This window comes from Tachyglossus aculeatus, chromosome 7 (assembly GCF_015852505.1).
Source record: "Tachyglossus aculeatus isolate mTacAcu1 chromosome 7, mTacAcu1.pri, whole genome shotgun sequence".
Lineage (NCBI taxonomy): Eukaryota > Metazoa > Chordata > Mammalia > Monotremata > Tachyglossidae > Tachyglossus > Tachyglossus aculeatus.
In genome coordinates this window covers 7,954,340-7,977,516 of record NC_052072.1, presented here as the reverse complement: position 1 = coordinate 7,977,516, position 23,177 = coordinate 7,954,340, and the positions used below count along the sequence as shown (strand labels likewise).

General features: G+C 45.3%; 1 protein-coding gene across 1 annotated transcript in view; it reads right to left on the bottom strand.

Annotated features, from left to right (window-relative positions):
* The window catches only part of BMPR2 (bone morphogenetic protein receptor type 2), a 292,094-nt gene that overhangs the window by 27,100 nt on the left and 241,817 nt on the right, over positions 1 to 23,177 (bottom strand). The window contains exons 6-8 of the mRNA XM_038749003.1: positions 21,521 to 21,751; positions 18,001 to 18,115; positions 2,492 to 2,652 (exon numbers count right to left, since the gene is read on the bottom strand). Of these exons, the coding sequence (XP_038604931.1) occupies positions 2,492 to 2,652; positions 18,001 to 18,115; positions 21,521 to 21,751 (507 nt within the window). The remainder of the gene's footprint in view (positions 1 to 2,491; positions 2,653 to 18,000; positions 18,116 to 21,520; positions 21,752 to 23,177) is intronic.

Here is a 23,177-nt window from a genome sequence, read left to right as displayed (position 1 = left end):
CCCTCGTTTGAGGGGTGACCTCCACTGAACCATCCTCGGATTCCGGTTTTCCGTCTGCCTTCTCTAACTCATCCGGTTGCTTTGAGGAGAAACCAAATGGGCTTACTGGGAAAGATGACATAAATTCAAGGGATAATCACTCTTGGTCGATTCCGTACTTGCTGTGGGCAAGGAACGCGTCTAACGACTCTGCTGTAGCGCACTCTCCTGAGCGCTCAGTACAGTGCTCTGCATACGCTAAGAGCCCAATAAATCCCACCGAGTGAGTTGAGGTCTTCAGCATTTCCCCACAGGCGACTCAGCACCGACCCGTTTCGCCCATCGCTGGTCACCGGCTCTTCACCTCAGAGTTTAACACAACCAGCCCCAATATGGTTCCTTGTCCTTAATAATAATAATAATAATAATGATGGCATTGTTAAGCGCTTACTATGTGCCAAGCACTGTTCTAAGCGCTGGGGGGACACAAGGTGATCAGGTTGTCCCACGTGGGCCTCACAACCTTAATCCCCATTTTACAGATGAGGCAACTGAGGCACAGAGAAGTGACTGGCCCAAAGTCACACAGCCGATAAGTGGCGGAGCCGGGATTAGAACCCATGACCTCTGACTCCGAAGCCCGGGCTCTTTCCACTGAGCCACGCTGCTTCTCCTGAGTTCTTCTTCAAGGAGATGCAGAGGGAATACTTCCGTAGCTTCCCATGATATGTACGCCTTGTGGAGCTTTCTCAAAGCCTGACACTGACGCTCACGCCGACTTTTAAGGTAGTCACAGATCCTTCCTTTTGACCCTGTTCTGGTCACAGAACCACACTCCCAATAAGGTTTTAGTGCCCGTAAGATTCCTCAAAACTAGGTCCCTGCCAGTGCTCTAGACGGCATACGCTGTACAATTTCTTTGGTACCTGTATATATGTTTGTACATATTTTTTACTCTGTTTCACTTGTACATATTTATTCATTTTATTTGGTTCATATGTTTTGTTTTGTTGTCTGTCTCCCCCTTCTAGACCGTGAGCCCGCTGTTGGGTAGGGACCGTCTCTAGACGTTGCGAACTTGAACTTCCCAAGCACTTAGTCCAGTGCTCTGCACACAGTAAGCGCTCAATAAATACGACTGAATGAATGAATGAATGAATGAAAGGAGATATTTAAGGATCAGAACACGGACTCGACTTCCTCCTCCTCCACCAAGTAGGGGATATTCATTCACTCATACAACCGTATTAACTGCTGCTGTAGCGTACTCTCCTGAGCGCTCAGTACAGTGCTCTGCACACGGTAAGAGCCCAATAAATCCCACTGAATGAGTTGGGGTCTTCAGCATTTCCCCACAGGCGACTCAGCACCGACCCGTTTCGCCCATCGCTGGTCACCGGCTCTTCACCTCAGAGTTTAACAGAACCAGCCCCCATATGGTTCCTTGTCCTTAATAACAACAATAATAATGATGGTATTTGTTAATGATGGTATTTGAGAAGCAGCATGGCTCATTGGAATAATAATTATAATAATAATGATAGCATTTATTAAGCGCTTACTATGTGCAAGGCACTGTTCTAAGCACTAGGGAGGTTACAAGGTGATCAGGTTGTCCCCTGGGGGGCTCACAGTCTTCATCCCCATTTTACAGATGAGGGAACTGAGGCCCAGAGAAGTGAAGTGACTTGCCCAAAGTCACACAGATGACAAGTGAGCCCACTGTTGGGTAGGGACTGTCTCTTTATGTTGCCATCTTGTACTTCCCAAGCGCTTAGTACAGTGTTCTGCACACAGTAAGCGCTCAATAAATACGATTGATTGATTGAAGTGGTGGAGCCGGCACTTGAACCCATGACCTCTGACTCCAAAGCCCGGGCTCTTTCCACTGAGCCATGCTGCTTCTCTAGCACGGGCTTTGGAGTCCGAGGTCATGGGTTCAAATCCCGGCTCCGCCGACTGTCAGCTGTGTGACTTTGGGCAAGCCACTTTTAACTTCTCTGGGCCTCAGTTCCCTCATCTGTAAAATGGGGGTTAAGACTGTGAGCCCCACGTGGGACAACCTGATCACCTTGAAACCTCCCCAGCATTTAGAACAGTGCTTTGCACATAGTAAGCGCTTAATAAATGCCATTATTATTATTATTAACTGAGCGCTTACTGTGTTCAGAGCTCTGTACTAAGCACTGGGAAGAGTACGATATAATAATAACCAGACACATTCCCAACCCACAACGAGCTTAAAGCCTAGAGGGGGAGTTGAAAAGTGGGAAGGGATCGGGAGGGAGGTCAGGGATGGTTTAGGGATTCTTCATGCCGGTCCCTTGAAGGCCCAGGGCTCGAGCTGTGAGTCTTTTAGACTGTGAGCCCACTGTTGGGTAGGGACCGTCTCTATATGTTGCCAACTTGTACTTCCCAAGCGCTTAGTACAGTGCTCTGCCCACAGGAAGCGCTCAATAAATATGACTGATTGATTGATTGATTGAGCTGGGTGACTCTGAGACCCGCTCACCTCGCTTATGGCTGCGTTGTCCTCCTCCCCCGGACGCACGAGTCTGTTGCCGGTTAACCTCATGGACAGCCCAAAGTCACTGATAACGCAGGCTCCGTCGTTCTTCACGAGGACGTTCCGGCTGTTTAAGTCCCGGTGGGAAATTGCAGGTTTGTAATGATCTGTTTAACACATGGAAATTCGTATTAATATGCTTGAACAAACCAAGCCAGCACCCCGGCAATGAGTCCGCGTTAATAGATAGAGAGGCGGGAAGAAAAGGGTTCGTGTTTGTTTTCTTCCCTCTCTGTGTACAGGCACACAGAAAGTTTCAGATCATCATGCTCCCCAATATGATAATTATGAATTTATAATTCTTCTTACTTGCTAGAATCAATCGATCTGTGTGCAGAGCACTGGACTAATTAAGCACGTGGGAGAGTACAATACAACGGAGTTGGTGGACACATTACCTGTCCGTAATGAGCTTACAACGGAGTTGGTGGACACATTTTTAGACCTTTTAGACTGTGAGCCCCTTTTAGACTGTGAGCCCACTGTTGGGTAGGGACTGTCTCTATGTGTTGCCAATTTGTACTTCCCAAGAGCTTAGTACAGTGCTCTGCACATAGTCAGCGCTCAATAAATACGATTGATGATGATTGATGATTTTTAGACTGTGACCCCACTGCTGGGTAGGGACTGTCTCTATATGTTGCCAATTTGTACTTCCCAAGCGCTTAGTACAGTGCTCTGCACACAGTAAGCGCTCAGTAAATATGATTGATGATGATTACCTGTCCATAATGAGCTTATAGTCTAGAGGGGGAGAGAGATATTGCTACAAAAAAAGAATTTACAATATAAATAACGTATAGAACTCCACCAACTAACAGGCGTGGAGTTATTCTTTGGCTAAGGCTAATAAGCAAGCAGGCTGCTGCTTCTGAGTCTTCTAGACTGTGAGCTTGTCGAGGGTAGGGAATGGGTTTACCAATTCTGTTGTATTGTACTTTCCCAAGCACTTAGGACAGTACCCTGCACACAGTAAGTGCTCAATAAATACCGCCGATGATGATGATGATCCTGAACCAAATGTGAACTACTCCACCAAAGTGCAAGAAAAAAGAAACCAAGGGCGGAGAAAAATATTCCATGCAATGAAAAGTAACAACAAAGTGATCTTGTTTGATGGAATGAGTAGGGAACACAGACTCTGAATTTAGGAAGGCCTAAGTGAAGGATTATGCAAATGGAGATAAATGGTCCACGCTCAGTATAGTGCCTGGCACATAGTAAGCGCTTAACAAATCCCATTAAGACAAAATGGTGTGTTTGTGCAGAGTGAGGGAACTTGAAAGGTCGGATGTTCTTCAGTCAATGCTTGATTTATTATCATCATTAAAAGGTCCTTCTTTACACACCTCTCCAATCCTCCAGAAGTGACAATGGTTATCTGTTCCCTTTGCAACCAACAGAAACTCCTGCCTGTTGGCTTTAAGGCAGTCCTTCAGCTGCTTCCCTCAGTCCCTTTTAGACTGTGAGCCCACTGTTGGGTAGGGACTGTCTCTATATGTTGCCAACTTGTACTTCCCAAGCGCTTAGTACAGTGCTCTGCACACAGTAAGCGCTCAATAAATACGATTGATGATGATGATGAACTCCCCACTCTCTTCTCCTACCACACTCCAGCTCGCGCTCTCCATTCCTCCCACCTCCTCGCTGTGCTCCGTTCTCAATCTTCCATCCTCACGCCCTTCCTCCTGCACAAGGGATTCCTCCTCCTCAAAATCTGCCCGGCTACGGCTCTTCCCATCTTTCTTTCATTCATTCAATCGTATTTACTGAATGAAAGCTAAGCGCTTGGGAAGAACAAGTTGGCAACATATAGAGACGGTCCCTACCCAACAACGGGCTCACAGTCTAGAAGACAACAGAACAAAACATATTAACAAAATAAATAATCTTCACAACCTTCCTGAAATCCCATCTTCTCCAAGAGGCCTCCCCCAATTAATTTTTCTTCTCCCTAGGTCACACCTTCGCACTCTGGCCTTCACTATTTCTCACTGCACACAGTGACAGATTATCCTCTTTTATCATCATCAATCGTATTTATTGAGCACTTACTGTGTGCCAAGCACTGTACTAAGCGCTTGGGAAGTACAAATTGGCAACATATAGAGACAGTCCCTACCCAACAGTGGGCTCACAGTCTAAGAGGGGGAGACAGAGAACAAAACCAAACATACAAACAAAATAGAATAAATAGAATAGATATGTACAAGTAAAATAAATAAATAGAGTAATAAATATGTACAAACATATATACATATATACAGGTGCTATGGGGAAGGGAAGGAGGTAAGATGGGGGGATGGAGAGGGGGACTCCTCTTTGAGTCCTTCTTCCTCCTATTTATGACTGATTTTTGTCTGCCTCCCCAAATAGCCTGTAAGCTCCGTGTACACAGGGCTCTGACTTCTTCTTTTATTGTGTTTAGTAGTAGGGTTCTCTACGCAGTAGGTACTCAATAAATACTACTGATTGATTCCTGAGGGCATTTAATGAGCGCCTGGGTGTAGAGTGTTGAACCGGGCACTGGAAAAAATACAAGAGAAGCAGCAGTGTTGCCTACTGGGGAAGCAGCATGGCTCAGTGGAAAGAGCCCGGCTTTGGAGTCAGAGGTTGTGGGTTCGAATCCCGGCTCTGCCACGTGTCTGCTGTGTGACCGTGGGCAAGTCACTTAACTTCTCTGAGCCTCAGTTACCTCATCTGTAAAATGGGGATTAAGACTGTGAGCCCCACATGGGACAACCTGATCATCTTGTATCCCCCCAGCGCTTAGAACAGTGCTTTGCACATAGTAAGCACTTAACAAATGCCATTATTATTATTATTATTATTATTACTGGACAGATCATAGGCCTGGAAGTTGGAAGAACCTGGGTTCTAACCCTGGCTCCACCACTTGCTTATTTATGACCCTGGGCTAGTCACTTCCGCGTGGCTCAATGGAAAGAGCCCGGGCTTTGGAGTCAGAGGTCACGGGTTCAAATCCCAGCTCCGCCAATTGTCAGCTGGGTGACTTTGGGCAAGTCACTTCACTTCTCTGGGCCTCAGTTCCCTCATCTGTAAAATGGGGATGAAGACTGTGAGCCCCCCGTGGGACAACCTGATCACCTTGTATCCCCCCAGTGCTTAGAACAGTGCTCGGCACATAGTAAGCGCTTAACAAATACCATTATTATTATTATTATTATTTCTCTGTGCTCAGTCCCCTCATCTGTAAAATGGGGATTAAGACTGTGAGGGACAAGGACTGTGTCCAACCTGACTAGCTTGTATTTACCCCAGCTCTTAGTACAGTGTCTGGCAGATAGTAAATGCTGAACACATACCATTAAATAAAAAAGAACAGAATGTATTAACCTCAAATAGACTGTTACCGTTAGTAGAGTTCAGAATGCCAATTGGCTGAGCAGTAGTATTTTAATTCAACTTTGGGATTTTACTGTATGAAAGTCAAAGGAACACCCTCTCGAATACATTAATCTTTATCTTCCCATTATACCCCCAGGCCAACCTTAAAACCAGGTGAGCCAGTGTTCTTTGGACCAAAGATGACAAATTCAGCAGCATCGGTTTAGACCTACATCAATTCATCAACGATTTTTGCTAACTTTATTGAAGACACATCTCCTCAGAGGCCTTCCCTAAGTCCTCATCGCCTCAATCAATCAATCAATTGTATTTATTGAGCGCTTACTGTGTGCGGAGCACTGTACTAAGCACTTGGGAAGTACAAGTTGGCACCTACGTCACCACTGTGCTTGGATTTGCTCCTTTTATTCACCCCTCCCTCAGCCCCACCGTGCCTACGTTCATATCCGTAATTTATTTCTTTATTTATAATAATGCCTGTCTCCCCCTTAAGTCTGTAAGCTTGTTGGGAGCAGGGAACGTGTCTACCGATTCTGTTATATTGTACTCTCCCAGGCACTTAGTATAGTGCTCCGCACAGAGTAAGTGCTCAATAAATATGATGAATTGATTATTGAGCACTTACTGTGCACAGATCACTGTCCTAAGCACCTGAGAGAATACAACACAACGGACTTGGTAGACACAATATCTGCCCACAAGGAGCTTATAGTCTGGAAGGGGAGACAGACATTCAAAAATAATAATAATAATAATATATAATTGCCAAATATATAATATATAATAATATACATTATTATAATATAATAATATAATAATAATAATTATTATTATAGCATTTTTTAAGTGTTTACTATGTGCCAAATACTGTTCTAGGTGCTGGGGTAGATACAAGGTAATTAGGTCTCACATGGGGCCCACATGGGGCTCACAATCTTAATCCCCTTCTATCAATCAATCAATCAATCGTATTTATTGAGCGCTTACTGTGTGCAGAGCACTGTACTAAGCGCTTGGGAAGTCCAAGTTGGCAACATATAGAGACAGTCCCTACCCAACAGTGGGCTCACAGTCTAAAAGGGGGAGACAGAGAACAAAACCAAACCCTTCTAGACTGTGAGCCCATTGTTGGGTAGGGACCGTCTCTATATGTTGCCGATTTGTACTTCCCAAGCGCTTAGTACAGTGCTCTGCACACAGTAAGCGCTCATTCAATACGACTGAATGAATAAATGAATAATCCCCATTTTACAGATGAGGTATCTGAGGCACGGAGAAGTTAAGTGGCTTGCCCAGGGTCACACAGCTGCTAAGTGGTGGAGCCAGGATTAGAACCCATGACCTCTGATTCCACTAAACCACGCTGCTTCTCCAGAAAGACAGACAGGGGGAAATGGCAGGTTATAAGGCTATGTACAGCCTTATACAATGTGGCAGCGTGGCTCAGTGGAAAGAGAACGGACTCTGGAGTCAGAGGTCACGGGTTCAAATCCCGGCTCCGCCAATTGTCAGCTGGGTGACTTTGGGCAAGTCACTTCACTTCTCTGGGCCTCAGTTACCTTTCATTCATTCAATCGTATTTATTGAGCACTTACTGTGTGCAGAGCAATGGACTAAGCGCTTGGGAAGTACAAGTCGATAACATTTAGAGACGGTCCCTACCCAACAATGGGCTCACATCTGTAAAATGGGGATTAAGACTGTGAGCCCCCCATGGGACAACCTGATCACCTCGTAACCACCCCAGCGCTTAGAACAGTGCTTTGCATTCATTCATTCATTCATTCAATTGTATTTATTGAGTGCTTACTGTGTGCAGAGCACTGTACTAAGCGCTTGGGAAGTACAAGTTGGCAACAAATAGAGACGGTCCCTACCCAACAGTGGGCTCACAGTCTGGAAGGGGGAGACAGAGAACAAAACAAAACATATTAACAAAATAAAATAAATAGAATATGTACAAATATAATAGAGTAATAAATTCATACAAACATATATACATATATACAGGTGATGTGGGGAGGGGAAGGAGGTAACATGGGGGGGGTGGGGAGGGGGAAGAGAGAGAGGGGAATGAGGGCTCAGTCTGGGAAGGCCTCCTGGAGGAGGTGAGCTCTCAGTAGGGCTTTGAAGGGACATAGTAAGCGCTTAATAAATGTCATTATTATTATTATTATTATTATTTATTATTACCTAAGTGCTGTGGGCCAGGGGGTGGGCTGACTATCATGGGCTTAAAACTGTAAGCATCTCAGGGGCAGGGAAGGTGTCTAACAACTCTGTTGTTTTATCCTATCCCAAGCACTTAAGACAGTGCTCCGCATCTAGTAAGTGCTCAATAAATAGTATTCATTCATTCAATCGTATTTATGGAGCGCTTACTGTGTGTAGAGCACTGTACTAAGCACTTGGGAAGTCCAAACTGGCAACATATAGAGACGGTCCCTACCCAACAGCGGGCTCACAGCCTAGAAACTGATTGAGGGACTGAGTTACGGGGTGCAGAACCAAAGCGTAGCGCTCAGTAAATATGACATTGATTGACTGATTGATTGATTGATTGACACAGTAGAGAGGGATAAGAAGAGAAAAGAGTTGGGTGGATTGGATCCCATTGAAGGCGAGGGTTGGGGGGCGGAGGGAGGAACAGACAATGCTTGAAGCAGTATGGCCTAGTGGCAAGAGGAGAGGCTTGTTAGTCAGAGGACGTGGGTTCTAATCCCGGCTCTGCCACTTTCATTCATTCAATTGTATTTATTGAGCGCTTACTGTGTGCAGCACACTGTACTAAGCGCTTGGGAAGTACAGGCTGGCAACATATAGGGACGGTCCCTACCCAACAGTGGGCTCACAGTCTAGACTTGTCCGCTGTGTGAACTAGGGCCAGTCATTTAACTTCTCTGTGCCTCAGCTACCTCATCTGTAAAATGGGGATTGAGACTGTGAGCCCTGTGTGGGACAACCTGATTACCTTGGATCTACCCCTGTGCTTAGAAAAGTGCTTGGCACATAGTAAGCGCTTAACAAATACCATTCAATCAATCGTATTTATTGAGCGCTTACTGTGTGCAGAGCACTGTACTAAGCGCTCATTCATTCATTCAATCATACTTATTGAGCGCTTCACCATCATCATCATCAATCGTATTTATTGAGCGTCTACTGTGTGCAGAGCGCTGTACTAAGCGCAGGGGAAGTACAAGTTGGCAACATATAGAGACAGTCCCTACCCAACAGTGGGCTCACAGTCTAAAAGGGGGAGACAGAGAACAAAACCAAACATACTAACAAAATAAAATAAATGGGCAAGTCACTACACTTCTCTGAGCCTCGGTTACCTCATCTGGGGATTGAGACCGTGAGCCCCACATTGGACGGGGAATGTGTCCAACCCAATTGGCTTGTTTCCACCCCAGCTTAGTACACGGCTTGGCACATAAAAGCGCTTATTAAGAATAATAATAATAATAATAGTATTTGTTAAGCGCTTACTATGTGCAAAGCACTGTTCTAAGCGCTGGGGAGGATACAAGGTGATCAGGTTGTCCCACGGGGGGGCTCACAGTCTTAATCCCCATTTTACAGATGAAGGAGCTGAGGCACAGAGAAGTGAAGAGACTTGCCTAAGGTCACAAGTTGATAACTGGCTTAACACATACCATTATTATTATTATTCATTTCAAAAATTCTACCTCCGGTCAGACGCCTAGAAAATCCCCTCCCTGCTTGCAGCATTTCCAGTACATCCTCAAATACAAACATGCCACTGATAATCTCTTTCGGAGGTTGTGGTATTTCCTCCTTCGACTTCAAACAGGTGACACCTCTGCAGTCTGGCAACCTTGATGCCTTTTAGAGGGCTCTGCACATTTTTATTATATATATTATATATATTTATTATATATTATTTTTAGACTGTGAGCCCACTGTTGGGTAGGGACTGTCTCTATATGTTGCCAATTTGTACTTCCCAAGCGCTTAGTACAGTGCTCTGCACACAGTAAGCGCTCAATAAATACGATTGATGATGATGATGATGAACCCCAAACTTTCTCTAGTAAAGCACTCCTGGAGCCGTACGAGAAGGAAGGGAAAAAGGAACGGTCGGCTGCATTGATGTTGCTTGATGCAAGGCCCATTTCAAACATGAAAAGGAAACTGGAGTAAAACAGAAAATGTGACTTTACCCTTCCACGCCCGTGGAAAAAAAATCCCATGAGTGAAGAGACGCTTTGTTCGGAAAAATACATTTGTACTGCAAAAACAGACATATTATATTCATTTGATTCCTTTAAAATGAGTCAGCTCCTTCAGGGTTTTTACGAACCAGTTGCTAAGACACAGGAGCATTGTGCAATTCTGTTATTCCATCATGGGCACTGGTTTTGTATTTTTTTTTTTTTTTGCCTCTGATTTCACATAAGCACAAAAAACCGGACTAACGAATCTGAAGTAGGCTAGAAATAATAATGATGGCATTTGTTAAGCGCTTACTATGTGCCAAGCACTGTTCTAAGCGCTGGGGGGATACAAGGTAATCAGGTTGTCCCACACGGGGCTCACAGTCTTGATCCCCATTTTCCAGACGAGGGAACTGAGGCACAGGGAAGTTAAGTGACTTGCCCAAAGTCACATGGCTGACAGTTGGCAGAGTCGCGATTAGAACCCATGACCTCTGACTCCCAAGCCCGGGCTCTCTCCTCTGAGCCACTATAGCCAACTGAGGAGCTCAAGGAGGGGTCCACGAATATTGCTCTAAAACTTAATCCTCCCCCGACGTTCCCATCACTGTAGACGGCACCACCATCCTCCCTCTCTCACAAGTCCATAACTTCGGCTTTATCCTCGGCTCATCTCTCCCACTCAACCCACAGCGTGGCTCAGTGGAAAGAGCCCGGGCTTTGGAGTCAGAGGTCATGGGTTCAAATCCCGGCTCCGCCAATTGTCAGCTGGGTGACTTTGGGCAAGTCACTTCACTTCTCTGGGCCTCAGTTACCTCACCTGTAAAATGGGGATTATGACTGTGAGCCCCCTGTGGGACAACCTGGTCACCCTGTAACCTCCCCAGCGCTTAGAACAGTGCTTTGCATATAGTAAGCGCTTAATGTCATTAAAAAAAAATCTGTCACCAAACCTTGTCAGTTCAACCTTCACAGCTTTGCTAAAATCTGCCCCTCCATAAAAATAATAATAATCATCATCATCAATCGTATTTATTGAGCGCTTACTATGTGCAGAGCACTGTACTAAGCGCTTGGGAAGTACAAATTGGCAACATATAGAGACAGTCCCTACCCAACAGTGGGCTCACAGTCTAAAAGGGGGAGACAGAGAACAAAACCAAACATACTAACAAAATAAAATAAATAATGGTATTTGTTAAGCGCTTACTATGTGCAAAGCACTGTCCTAAGATCCCAACCGCAACGACGCTGATCCAAGCACTTCTCCGATCCCACCTTGATTACCGGATCAGCCTCTTTGCTGACCTTCCTGCCTCCTGTTTCGCCCCGCTTCAGCCCATACGTCACTCTGCTGTCCTGATTACATTTCTAAAACAGATCCGTCCACGTCTCCCCACTCTTCAAGAACTTCTAGTTCTAGTTGAGAAGCAGCGTGGCTCAGTGGAAAGAGCCCGGGCTTTGGAGTCAGAGGTCATGGGTTCAAATCCCGGCTCCGCCACTTGTCAGCTGGGTGACTTTGGGCAAGTCACTTCACTGCTCTGGGCCTCAGTTACCTCATCTGTAAAATGGGGATTAAGACTGTGGGACAACCTGATCACCTTGTCACCTCCCCAGAGCTTATTACAGTGCTTGGCACGTAGTAAGCGCTTAATAAATGCCATTATTATTATTATTATTCTAGTGGTTGCCCATCCACCTCCACATCAAACAGATTTTCTTTCCACAGACTTTAAAGCCCTCAATCACTCAATATTACCTTGCTGATTTTCTACTAGCGCCCAGCAGGCTCACTTCACTCCTGTAACACCGACCTACCCACTGTACTTCCATCTTGCCAATTGTTGCCAATTTGTACTTCCCAAGAGCTTAGTACAGTGCTCTGCCCATAGGAAGCGCTCAATAAATACGATTGATGATGATCTTGCCCATCTCGTCGCCCACCTCTCGTTCACATCTTCCTCCCGGCCTGGATCTCCCTCCCTCTTCATATCCGCCAGGACCATCACTCTCCCCACCTTTACAGCCTTATTAGAATCATCACCATCATCATCAATCGTATTTATTGAGCGCTTACTATGTGCAGAGCACTGTACTAAGTGCTTGGGAAGTACAAATTGGGAACATATAGAGACAGTCCCTACCCAACAGTGGGCTCACAGTCTAAAAGACATCTCCTCCTTGAAGCCTTCCTTCAATAAGCCCTCCTTTCCCTTATTCCCTCTCCCTTCGGTGTTGCCCTTTCAAAGGTGTGTGACTGTGGGCAAGTCACTTCACTTCTCTGGGCCTCGGTTCCCTCATCTGCAAAATGGGGATTAAGACTGTGAGCTCCCCGTGGGACAACCTGATCACCTTGTAACCTCCCCAGCACTCAGAACAAGCGCTCAATAAATGCCATTATTATTATTATTATTTCATCTGGGTCTGTAACCTTTATTCATCCTTCCTCAGCCCCACAGCACTTGTGCATAGCTACAAAATTTATTTTAATGTCTGTCTCCCTCTTGAGGGAACATGTCTAGCAACACTTTTATCATTCGTTCAATTGTATTTATTGAGCGCTTATTGTGTGTAGAGCACTTTACTAAGTGCTTGGGAGAGTACAGCACAACAGAGTTGGCAGATACATTCCCTGCCCACCACGAGCTGACAGTCTAGAGGGGGAGACAGACATTAATATAAAGAATTTACAACATACTGCGCTTTTGTAGAGAAGCAGTGTGGCCTAGTAGAAAGCGAACAGGCCTGGGAATCAGAGGACCTGGGTTCGACTGCCAGCTCTCCCACTTGTCCGCTGTGTGACCTAGGGCAGGTCACATCGCTCCTTTGTGCCTCAGATTCCTCATCTGCAAAATGGGGATTCAAGACCTGTTCTTCCTTCTGCTTAGACTGTGAGGCCCCATGTGAGACGTGATTATCTTGTATCTACCCCAGCACTTAGTACGGGGCTTGGCACATAGTAAGCATGTAACAAATACCACAATTATTATTATATTGACTGATATAATATTATTATATTAGACTGAGCCCCCTCCTTCCTCTCCCCCCACCCCCCTCGCCATCCCCCCGTCTTACCTCCTTCCCTTCCCCACAGCACCTGTATATATGTATATATGTTTGTACATATTTATTACTCTATTTATTCTACTTGTACGTATCTATTCTATTTATTTTATTTTGTTAATATGTTTGGTTTCGTTCTCTGTCTCCCCCTTCTAGACTGTGAGCCCACTGTTGGGTAGGGACTGTCTCTATATGTTGCCAACTTGTACTTCCCAAGCGCTTAGTACAGTGCTCTGCACACAGTAAGCACTCAATAAATACGATTGATTGATTGATTGATTATACCACATCGACAACTCTTCCAAGCACTTAGTACAGAGCTCTGCACCCAATAAGTGCTCAATAAATAAGACTGATTTATTGATGGCTGAGTCTCTTATTTACCACCATAGGGTGGAAAGAGTCCCACAGAAGTCAGGTAGCCTACCCCTTTGACTTTGACAAGAAAAATCTCCCTGGGGAGAGATTTCCCAGCTTTACCCCGGACGAATGTCTCTGTGGGCTACCAATCAATCAGTGGTATTCATTGAGTGCTTGCTATGTGGAGAGCACTGTACTAAGCGCTTGGGAAGTACAAGTTGGCAACTTGTGTGTTTATTGTTACAGTGTAATAATAATAACGATAGCATTTATTCATTCATTCATTCATTCAATCGTATTTCTTGAGCGCTTACTGTGTGCAGAGCACTGTACTAAGGCTTGGGAAGTACAAGTTGGCAACTTGTGTGTTTACTGTTATAGTGTAATAATAATAATGATAGCATTTATTCATTCATTCATTCATTCAATCATATTTCTTGAGCGCTTACTGTGTGCAGAGCACTGTACTAAGCGCTTGGGAAGTACAAGTTGGCAACTTGTGTGTTTACTGTTATAGTGTAATAATAATAATGATAGCATTTATTCATTCATTCATTCATTCAATCGTATTTCTTGAGCGCTTACTGTGTGCAGAGCACTGTACTAAGGCTTGGGAAGTACAAGTTGGCAACTTGTGTGTTTACTGTTATAGTGTAATAATAATAATGATAGCATTTATTCATTCATTCATTCATTCAATCGCATTTCTTGAGCGCTTACTGTGTGCAGAGCACTGTACTAAGTGCTTGGGAAGTACAAGTTGGCAACATACAGAGACGGTCCCTACCCAACAGCGGGCTCACAGTCTAGAAGGGGGAGACGGACAACAAAACAAAACATATTCACAGAATGAAATAAATAGAATAGTAAATAAGTACAAGTAAAATAAATAGAGTAATAAATCTGTACAAACATATATACAGGTGCTGTGGGGAGGGGAAGGAGGTCGGGCGGGGGGGGATGGGGAGGGGGCTTAGTGTGGGAAGGCCTCCTGGAGGAGGTGAGCTCTCAGTAGGGCTTTGAAGGGAGGAAGAGAGCGAGCTTGGCGGATGGGCAGAGGGAGGCCATTCCGGGCCAGGGGGATGACGTGGGCCCGGGGGTGGATGGCGGGACAGGCGAGAACGAGGCATGGTGAGGGGATTAGCAGCAGAGGAGCGGAGGGTGCGGGCTGGGCTGGAGAAGGACAGAAGGGAGGTGAGGTAGGAAGGGGCGAGGTGATGGACAGCCTTGAAGCCCAGGGTGAGGAGTTTTTGCCTGATGCGTAGGTTGTTTGGTAGCCACTGGAGACTTTTGAGGAGGGGAGTAACATGCCCAGAGCGTTTCTGCACAAAGATGATCCGGGCAGCAGCGTGAAGTATAGATTGAAGTGGGAAGAGTCAGGAGATGGAAGATCGGAGAGGAGGCTGATGTAGTAATCCAGTTGGGATAGGATGAGAGCTTGAACCAGCAGGGTAACGGTTTGGATGGAGAGGAAAGGGCGGATCTTGGCGATGTTGCGGAGGTGAGACCGGCAGGTTTTGGTGACGGATTAGATTATTACTAATAATAATGATGGCATTTATTAAGCGCTTACTATGTGCCAACTTGTACTTCCCAAGTGCTTAGTATAGTGCTCTGCACACAGTAAGCGCTCAATAAATATGGCTGAATGAATGAATGAAAAGCACTGTTCTAAGCGCTGGGGAGGATACAAGGTGATCAGGTTGTCCCACGGGGGGCTCACAGCCTTAATCCCCATTTTACAGATGAGGTCACTGAAGCCCAGAGATGTTAAGTGACTTGCCCACAGTCACACAGCTGACAATTGGCGGAGCCGGGATTTGAACCCATGACCTCTGACTCCAAAGCCCGGGCTCTTTCCACTGAGCCACGCTGCTTCTCCTGAGCAAGCTACTAAGCACTTGGGAGAGTATGACAGAATTAGCAGACACGTTCCCTGCCCATAATGAACTTGCAGTCTAGAGGGGGAGACAGTATTAGAGAAGCAGCGTGGCTCAGTGGAAAGAGCCCGGGCTTTGGAGTCAGAGGTCAGGGGTTCAAATCCTGGCTCCGCCGATTGTCAGCTGTGTGTGACTGTGGGCAAGTCACTTCACTTCTCTGTGCCTCAGTTACCTCATCTGTAAAATGGGGATGAAGACTGTGAGCCCTGTGGGGGACAACCTGATTACCTTGTATCTCCCTCAGCGCTTAGAACAGTGCTTGGCACATAGTAAGCGCTTAACAAATACTAACATTATTATTATTAAAGTAATAGCATGAGTAAGATAGGCAGAGAAGTGCTAAGGACGGTTGTGAATACTTAAGTGCTTAGGGTATAGTTGATGCTGAACTGCTGGGGTGACAGAGAAGAGAGGAGCAGAGTAAAGGGAGGGAAAATCGATCCATCAATAGTGTTTGTAGCGTGCTTACTGTGTGCTGAGCACTTGGGAGAGTACATTACAAGAAACAAAATCCCTGCCCACACGGAGCTTACAGGCAAGAGATGTGAAATTCAGTTACAGATGGATATGTGCATAGAGAAGCAGCTTGGCTCAGTGGAAAGAGCCCGGGCTTTGGAGTCAGAGGTCAGGGGTTCAAATCCCGGCTCCACCACTTGTCGGCTGTGTGACTTTGGGCAAGTTGCTTAACTTCTCTGTGTCTCAGTTACCTCATCTGTAAAATGGGGAGTAAGACTGTGAGCCCCATGTGGGACAACCTGATCACCTTGTAACCTCCCCAGCGCTTAGAAGGGTGCTTTGCACATAGTAAGCACTTAATAAATGCCATTATTATTATTACTATTATGTGAAGGAATGTCTGCCACGCATGCACATCTTTCACTTCATCCTCTCTCTGGTCCAACCTGTTGCCCCCCCGGAACTCCTCCCCATTACATTCTTTCAGTAGGCCCAAAGAGCACTGAAACCCACCACCTGTAATATACCCTCTTCCATTAATAATAATAATAATAATAATGATGATGATGGCATTTATTAAGCGCTTACTAGATGCAAAGCACTGTTTTAAGCGCTGGGGAAGTTACAAGGTGATCAGGTTGTCCCACGGGGGGCTCACAGTCTTAATCCCCATTTTACAGATGAGGTAACTGAGGCACAGAGAAGTGAAGTGACTTGCCCAAAGTCACCCAGCTGACAATTGGCAGAGCCGGGATTTGAACCCATGACCTCTGACTCCAAAGTCCGGGCTCTTTCCACTGAGCAAGAGCCGTCTCTCACATGGACTAGTGGAAAGAGGCCGGGCCTGGGAGACAGAGGACCTGGGTCCTAATCCCAGCTCCGCCACAGGTCTGTTTGTGACCTTGGGCAAGCCACTTCACTTCTCCATCCGCCATTACCTCATCTGTGGGATTACGACTGTGTGCCCCATGTGGGACAACCAGATTACCTTGTAACTACCCCACTGCTTAGAACATTGCTTGGCACATAGTAAGCGCTTAATCAATCAATCAATCAATCATATTTATTGAGCGCTTACTTTGTGCAGAGCACTGTACTAAGCGCTTGGGAAGTACAAGTTGGCAACATCTAGAGACAGTCCCTACCCAACAGTGGGCTCACAGTCTAAAAGGGGGAGACAGAGAACAAAACCAAACATACTAACAAAATAAAATAAATAGAATAGATATGTACAAGTAAAATAGATGGAGTAATAAATATGTACAAACATATATACATATATACAGGTGCTGTGGGGAAGGGAAGGAGGTAAGATGGGGGGATGGAGAGGGGGACGAGGGGGAGAGGAGGGAAGAGGCTCAGTCTGGGAAGGCTTAACAAATACCATTATTCTTCTTATTATTCTCTAGGTCTCAGTTACTTCATCAGTAAAATGGGGATGAAGACTGTGAGCCTCATGTGGGCAGGGACTGTGTCCAACCCAATTAGCGTGACTCTCCCCCAGAGCTTAGTACAGTGCCCGTCAGTCAATCAGTCAGTCAATCGGACTTATTGAGCGCTTACTGTGTGCAGAACACTGTACCCTTGGGAGAGTACAATTTAACAATATCACAGACACATTTCTGCCCAAAACAAGCTTACTATCTGGAGGGGGAGACAGATTAATACAAATAAATAAAATGTACAGATATATAAAGTGCTGGGGGCCTGGGAAGGGGGACGAATAAAGGGAGCAGGTCACGGCGATGCAGAAGGGAATGGGAGAAGAGGAAAGGAGGGCTTGGTCAGGGAAGGCTTCTTGGAGGAGTCGACTGCATTTATTGAGCACTTACAGGCTCAGACTGTAAGCCTGTACTAAGTGCTTGGAAGAGTACAATATAACCCACACATTCCCTGCCCACAATGAGCATACAGTCTGGCTATGGGCCTATACATAGTATATTTTATGTTGCCAACTTGTATTTCCCAGCGCTTAGTACAGTGCTCTGCACACAGTAAGCGCTCAATAAATACGACTGATGATTTCCTACAAAGTAACACCATGCCCAGCTCTTTTTTCCAGAAGCCTTGTCAGCGCCAATCTTACCTCCTCGTGGTAATTCAGTGTGAAGGTACGCCAGGCCTCGGGTCACTGAATGGGCTAAACGGCAAGAGCTTACCCAGTCACTTGTGTGGAGACTCAAATACTTGCACAAAGATCCCTGGGGACAGAACAAAACCCAAGAAATTCAGTTTCAGCTATGGAAAGGGGGAAGCCAATTAATCTCTACATGGTTGGCAAAGGTCAGAATTTCCTAACTCTGCTTTTCCAACTTTTAAAGTACGTTTGAAGATGCTTAGGAGGGAGCGTTTCAAAAAGCCAGGCAAGATCCCTCAAGGTAAAATGATCTTTCTCCTCAGAGACTTTCTTCAGGAAATAAATGAGTTAGCCAGAAGAATGAGGGCGAGAGAGCAAATTTTAAAAGGTGACATAGAAACCCAAGGATTAAGGAAGGGGCAATGTCTTTTGATTCTATTACAGCATTTCTGAAATCACTGAGTGAATGGACATGGAACAGTTAGCTCTTTTCCCTTCTGCCCTTTTTGTTCCAGGAAACGGACCGCTTACGTTAGACGGACAAGTCTGTCCTACTATAATGAGGAAACTGTGGTCCTGTAGAACTTCCCGTTACAGAAAACTCAAAATAGTATTCATGCCGTGAGCTTAAGCAAAACGGTTTCTTCCATCACGGTGGTGTATCCAGACACGGGCGCTGAATGGGAAGAATGTTCCTTAATCCTCTCACAGGAATCGGTACAAAAAGAATAATAAAAGCAAGTGCTATAAAAGAATTCAGTGCATTTAGAAATACAAGGAATAATAATAATAATGATGGCATTCGTTAAGCGCTTACTATGTGCAGAGCAATAAGAGAAATGCTTTCCCAGACGAGCTGATCCGGAGACAAAACACACTCTTCCTTGCCATAGGGCATAAAATGAAGACTATACGGAGAAAAAGCAGCTTTTAAAAATAAGTTTCCAGACTGCACAAACCAAATACTACAGGCAGTTTCTTGGAGTGGTTTATGAAGTCTGGAAACTTAGAAAAAAAAGCTGCTTACAGATATATATTTATATATATTTGGGTGGGTCTTGAGGCTCTTTCACCTATCAAGAATATGGAATAATGAAAATGTTTCAGCTACTCGGATAAATCTTCAACAGAAGTTTAGCTGGAAATGCTTCATACTATTACTCAACAAACAGAAAATAAAATGATCATCAATCATCAATCGTATTTATTGAGCGCTTACTATGTGCAGAGCACTGTACTAAGCGCTTGATGCATGTGAGCATACTTTTTTAACCTTAACACATGCGGGGATTAGAAGAAAAACAAGTATGTCCAAATCACTGAAATGAATAAAAACTCAAAGGACATCATTTTTAGTCATTTGAACTTTCAAAAATGAAATTTTTATAATTTTTATAGCACCAAAAATTTTTTATTTATGTTAACATCTAGCGTTAACAAACACTGCACACAGATGTCACATTCTCATTTACTTGAAGTGACAAAGTGAAAAAGAATCAATATTGACAAACAGGTAGCATACACTGAATTGGAAAGGAGCCTGGCACTGAGAATAAAAGATCAAACAAAAGTCAAGTGGGTAAACAAACAATTAAAACAAATCAGCCCACAAAGACAAAGAGTACTGGCCCTGACCCGAGGGTTTGTTTTTTTTTGGTTTAACTAATGAATTAAATCTGCATGTACAGAGCCCTGAATAGGGACACACAAGTACACAGTCACACACTGTTTTGCAGACACTCCCACTATCACATAATAATAACAATTGTGGTATTTGTGAAATGGCTATTATGCGCCAGGCATTGTAATAAGCACAGGGATCGGTACAAGGAAATCGGGTTGGACATAGTCCCTGACCCATATGGGGCTCGCAGTCTCCATCCCCATTTTACAGATGAGGTAATGGAGGCCCAGAGAAGGGAAGTGACTTGTCCAAGGTCACAGAATGGACAAGTGGCGACGCCAGGATTAGAACACAGGTCCTTCTGAATCAAGTCCAAGAATGAGGCTACTACGATATAATAATAATAGCATTTATTAAGCGTTTACTATGTGCAAAGCACTGTTCTAAGCGCTGGGGAGGTTACAAGGTGATCAGGTTGTCCCACGGGGGGCTCACAGTCATTTTGTTAGTATGTTTGGTATGTTTCTCTGTCTCCCCCTTTTAGACTGTGAGCCCACTGTCGGGTAGGGACTGTCTCTATTTGTTGCCAATTTGTACTTCCCAAGCGCTTAGTACAGTGCTCTGCACATAGTAAGCGCTCAATAAATATGATTGATGATTTTATAGATGAGGTAACTGAGGCGCAGAGAAGTTAAGTGACTTGCCCAAAGTCACACAGCTGACAATTGGTGGAGCCAGGATTTGAACCCATGACCACTGACTCCAAAGCCCGTGCTCTTTCCACTGAGCCACGCTGCTTCTCTATAATGATGGCATTTATTAAGCGCTTACTATGTGCAAAGCACTGTCCTAAGCGCTGGGGAGGTTACAAGGTGATCAAGTTGTCCCATGGGGGGCTGACAGTCTTAATCCCCTAAGACTGTGGGATATGGGAAGGGCACAGACCTGGGAATCAGGGCTCCTTGGCTTTATTCCTGATTCAGCCACCTGCCTGCTGTGTGACTCGGGGGCAAGTCATAACTTCTCTGTGCCTCAGTTTCCTCATTGGTAAAATGGGGATTTGTTGATTCCCATTCTCCCTCCCACTTAGACTGTAAGCTTTAGACTGTAAGAGGGACGGGGTCTATGTCCAATTTGATGACCTTGTAGCTACCTCAGTGCTTCGTACAGCGCCTGGCACATAGTAAGCGCTTAACAAAACCTCACCTCCTCCAGGAGGCCTTCCCAGACTAAGCCCCCCTTTTCCTCTGCTTCCCTCTCCTCCCCATCACCCCAACTCGCTCCCATTTTTCTACCCCCTCCCCGCCCCACTGCTCTTGTGTATATACATACATATGTATAACTCTATTTGTATTAATTATGTGTATATATCTATAATTCTACCTACTTAAAATGATGCTACTGTTGCCTGTTTACTTGTTTTGATGTCTGTCTCCCCCTTTCTAGACTGTGAGCCCGTTGTTGGATAGGGACTGTGTTGTGTGTGTTGTGTTGACGACTTGTACTTCCCAAGCGCTTAGTACAGTGCTCTGCACACAGTAAGCGCTCAATAAATACGATTGATTGATTGACTGTCTCTATCTGTTGCTGAACTGTACTTCCCAAGCACTTAGTACAGTGCTCTGCACACAACAAACACTCAATAAATATGACTGAATGGAACACCATCATCCCTGTAATTATTATTCCCCCCGAGAAGCTGTCTACTCTTTCCAGCCAGAAAGTTTTCCTTTATTTAAAGGGCTGAGAAATAAAATTATAAATTGGGGGAGCTTTTAAAATTCAAATTTTGCCTCTGCCCATTTCTTTATCAGTCAGTGGTGTTTTGTGGAGGGCTGTGTGCTTGGGAGAGTACAATACATCCGAGTCGGGAGACCCGTTCCCTGCCCACAGGAAAGTACTTACATTGGGATAGTATTCCATGACCAACAAATACTCCATGCGGGCATCCGACGTGAATCTCTCGTCCCCAACAATGAAGCGAGCGATGTTGTCGTGATCCATCAGGGGAACTCTGTAGATGTTCCTTTCATTGACGAAGTTCTGACGGTTAGCGAAGGAAAACACCTTGACGGCCACCGGACGCTCATCCAAGGAACCTTTGTAAACGGCTCCGTATCGGCCTCGGCCAATCAGCTGGGAAAAGTGGAAAGACATCGGGGCGTTTAAGTCAGATACGGTACACGATGACAGAGTCGCCTTGTTTTCCTGGGATGTCTGACACCCATCCTGCGTGGTGGATGGAAATAGACATCAATCAATCCTATTTATTGAGTGCTTACCGTACTGTATTACTGTGCTTGGGAGACTCCAATGTTCTTATTGCTGACTTTGAAACACTCAATCCACTTGCCCCCTCTAACCTCAACCCGTTGATTTAATGATTTAATAATGGCATTTATTAAGCGCTTACTATGTGCAAAGCACTGTTCTAAGCGCTGGGGAGGTTACAGGGTGATCAGGTTGTCCCACGTGGGGCTCACAGTCTTAATCCCCATTTTACAGATGAGGTAACTGAGGCACAGAGAAGTTAAGTGACTTGCCCAAAGTCACACAGCTGACATTTGGCAGAGCTGGGATTTGAACCCATGACCTCTGACTCCAAAGCCCGCACTCTTTCCACTGAGCCACACTGCTTCTCACTGATTTCCCACGACAACCCCATCCGCACGCTTGGTTCCTCTAATGCCCACCTACTCGCTGTGCCTCCATCTGGTCCCCCTCGCTGTCGACCTCTCGCCCACGTCCTGCCTCTGGCCTGGAACTCCCTCCCTCCTTCATACAAGCGCTTAGTCCAGTGCTCTGCACACAGTAAGCACTCAATAAATACCACTGAATGAATGAATACCCGATGGACAGCTGCTCTCCCCACCTTCCCTTATTAAAATCTCTTCTCCAAACGGCTTTTCCCGACTAAGCCCTCTCTTTCCCTACTCCCTCTCCGTTCTGCATCGCCACTACACTTAGATCTGTACCCTTTAAGCCCATGATATCCACCCCACCTTCACTTCCACGGTCCTTATTTACACAGCCATAATTTATTCACTCATATTAATGCCTGTCTCCCCCTCTAGACTGTAAGTTCCTTGTGGGCAGGAAGCGTATCTACAAACTGTCGTATTGTTTTCTCCCAAGCGCTTAGTACAGTCAGCACTCGAAAAATGCCACTGTTTGATTGATTCTCCTTATTTTAACTCCCATGTTCAACTTTTTCCCAGCCTTTAGAGCTAGCCCCCGGGTTTTCCAGATGATGGATTCTCCCCTCTACTGAAAAGAAACCTCTCTGGATCCCCCTGTCCTCTCATCATCATCATCAATCGTATTTATTGAGCGCTCTAAAGTAGCAACCAGCCCCCACTTCTTCCATTCCCGTCTAAACTGCTTCGGGGGGCTGCGTTCACTCTCTGCCCCCATTTCTCCTTTGCAGACAGTCTAACAAAAAGGGTGCACCTTGGCCCCCTGAAACAGAGCCACTTCCCTGTATCTAAACACAGATATTCACTCATTCGTTCAATCGTATTTATTAAGCGCTTACTATGTGCAGAGCACTGTACTAAGCGCT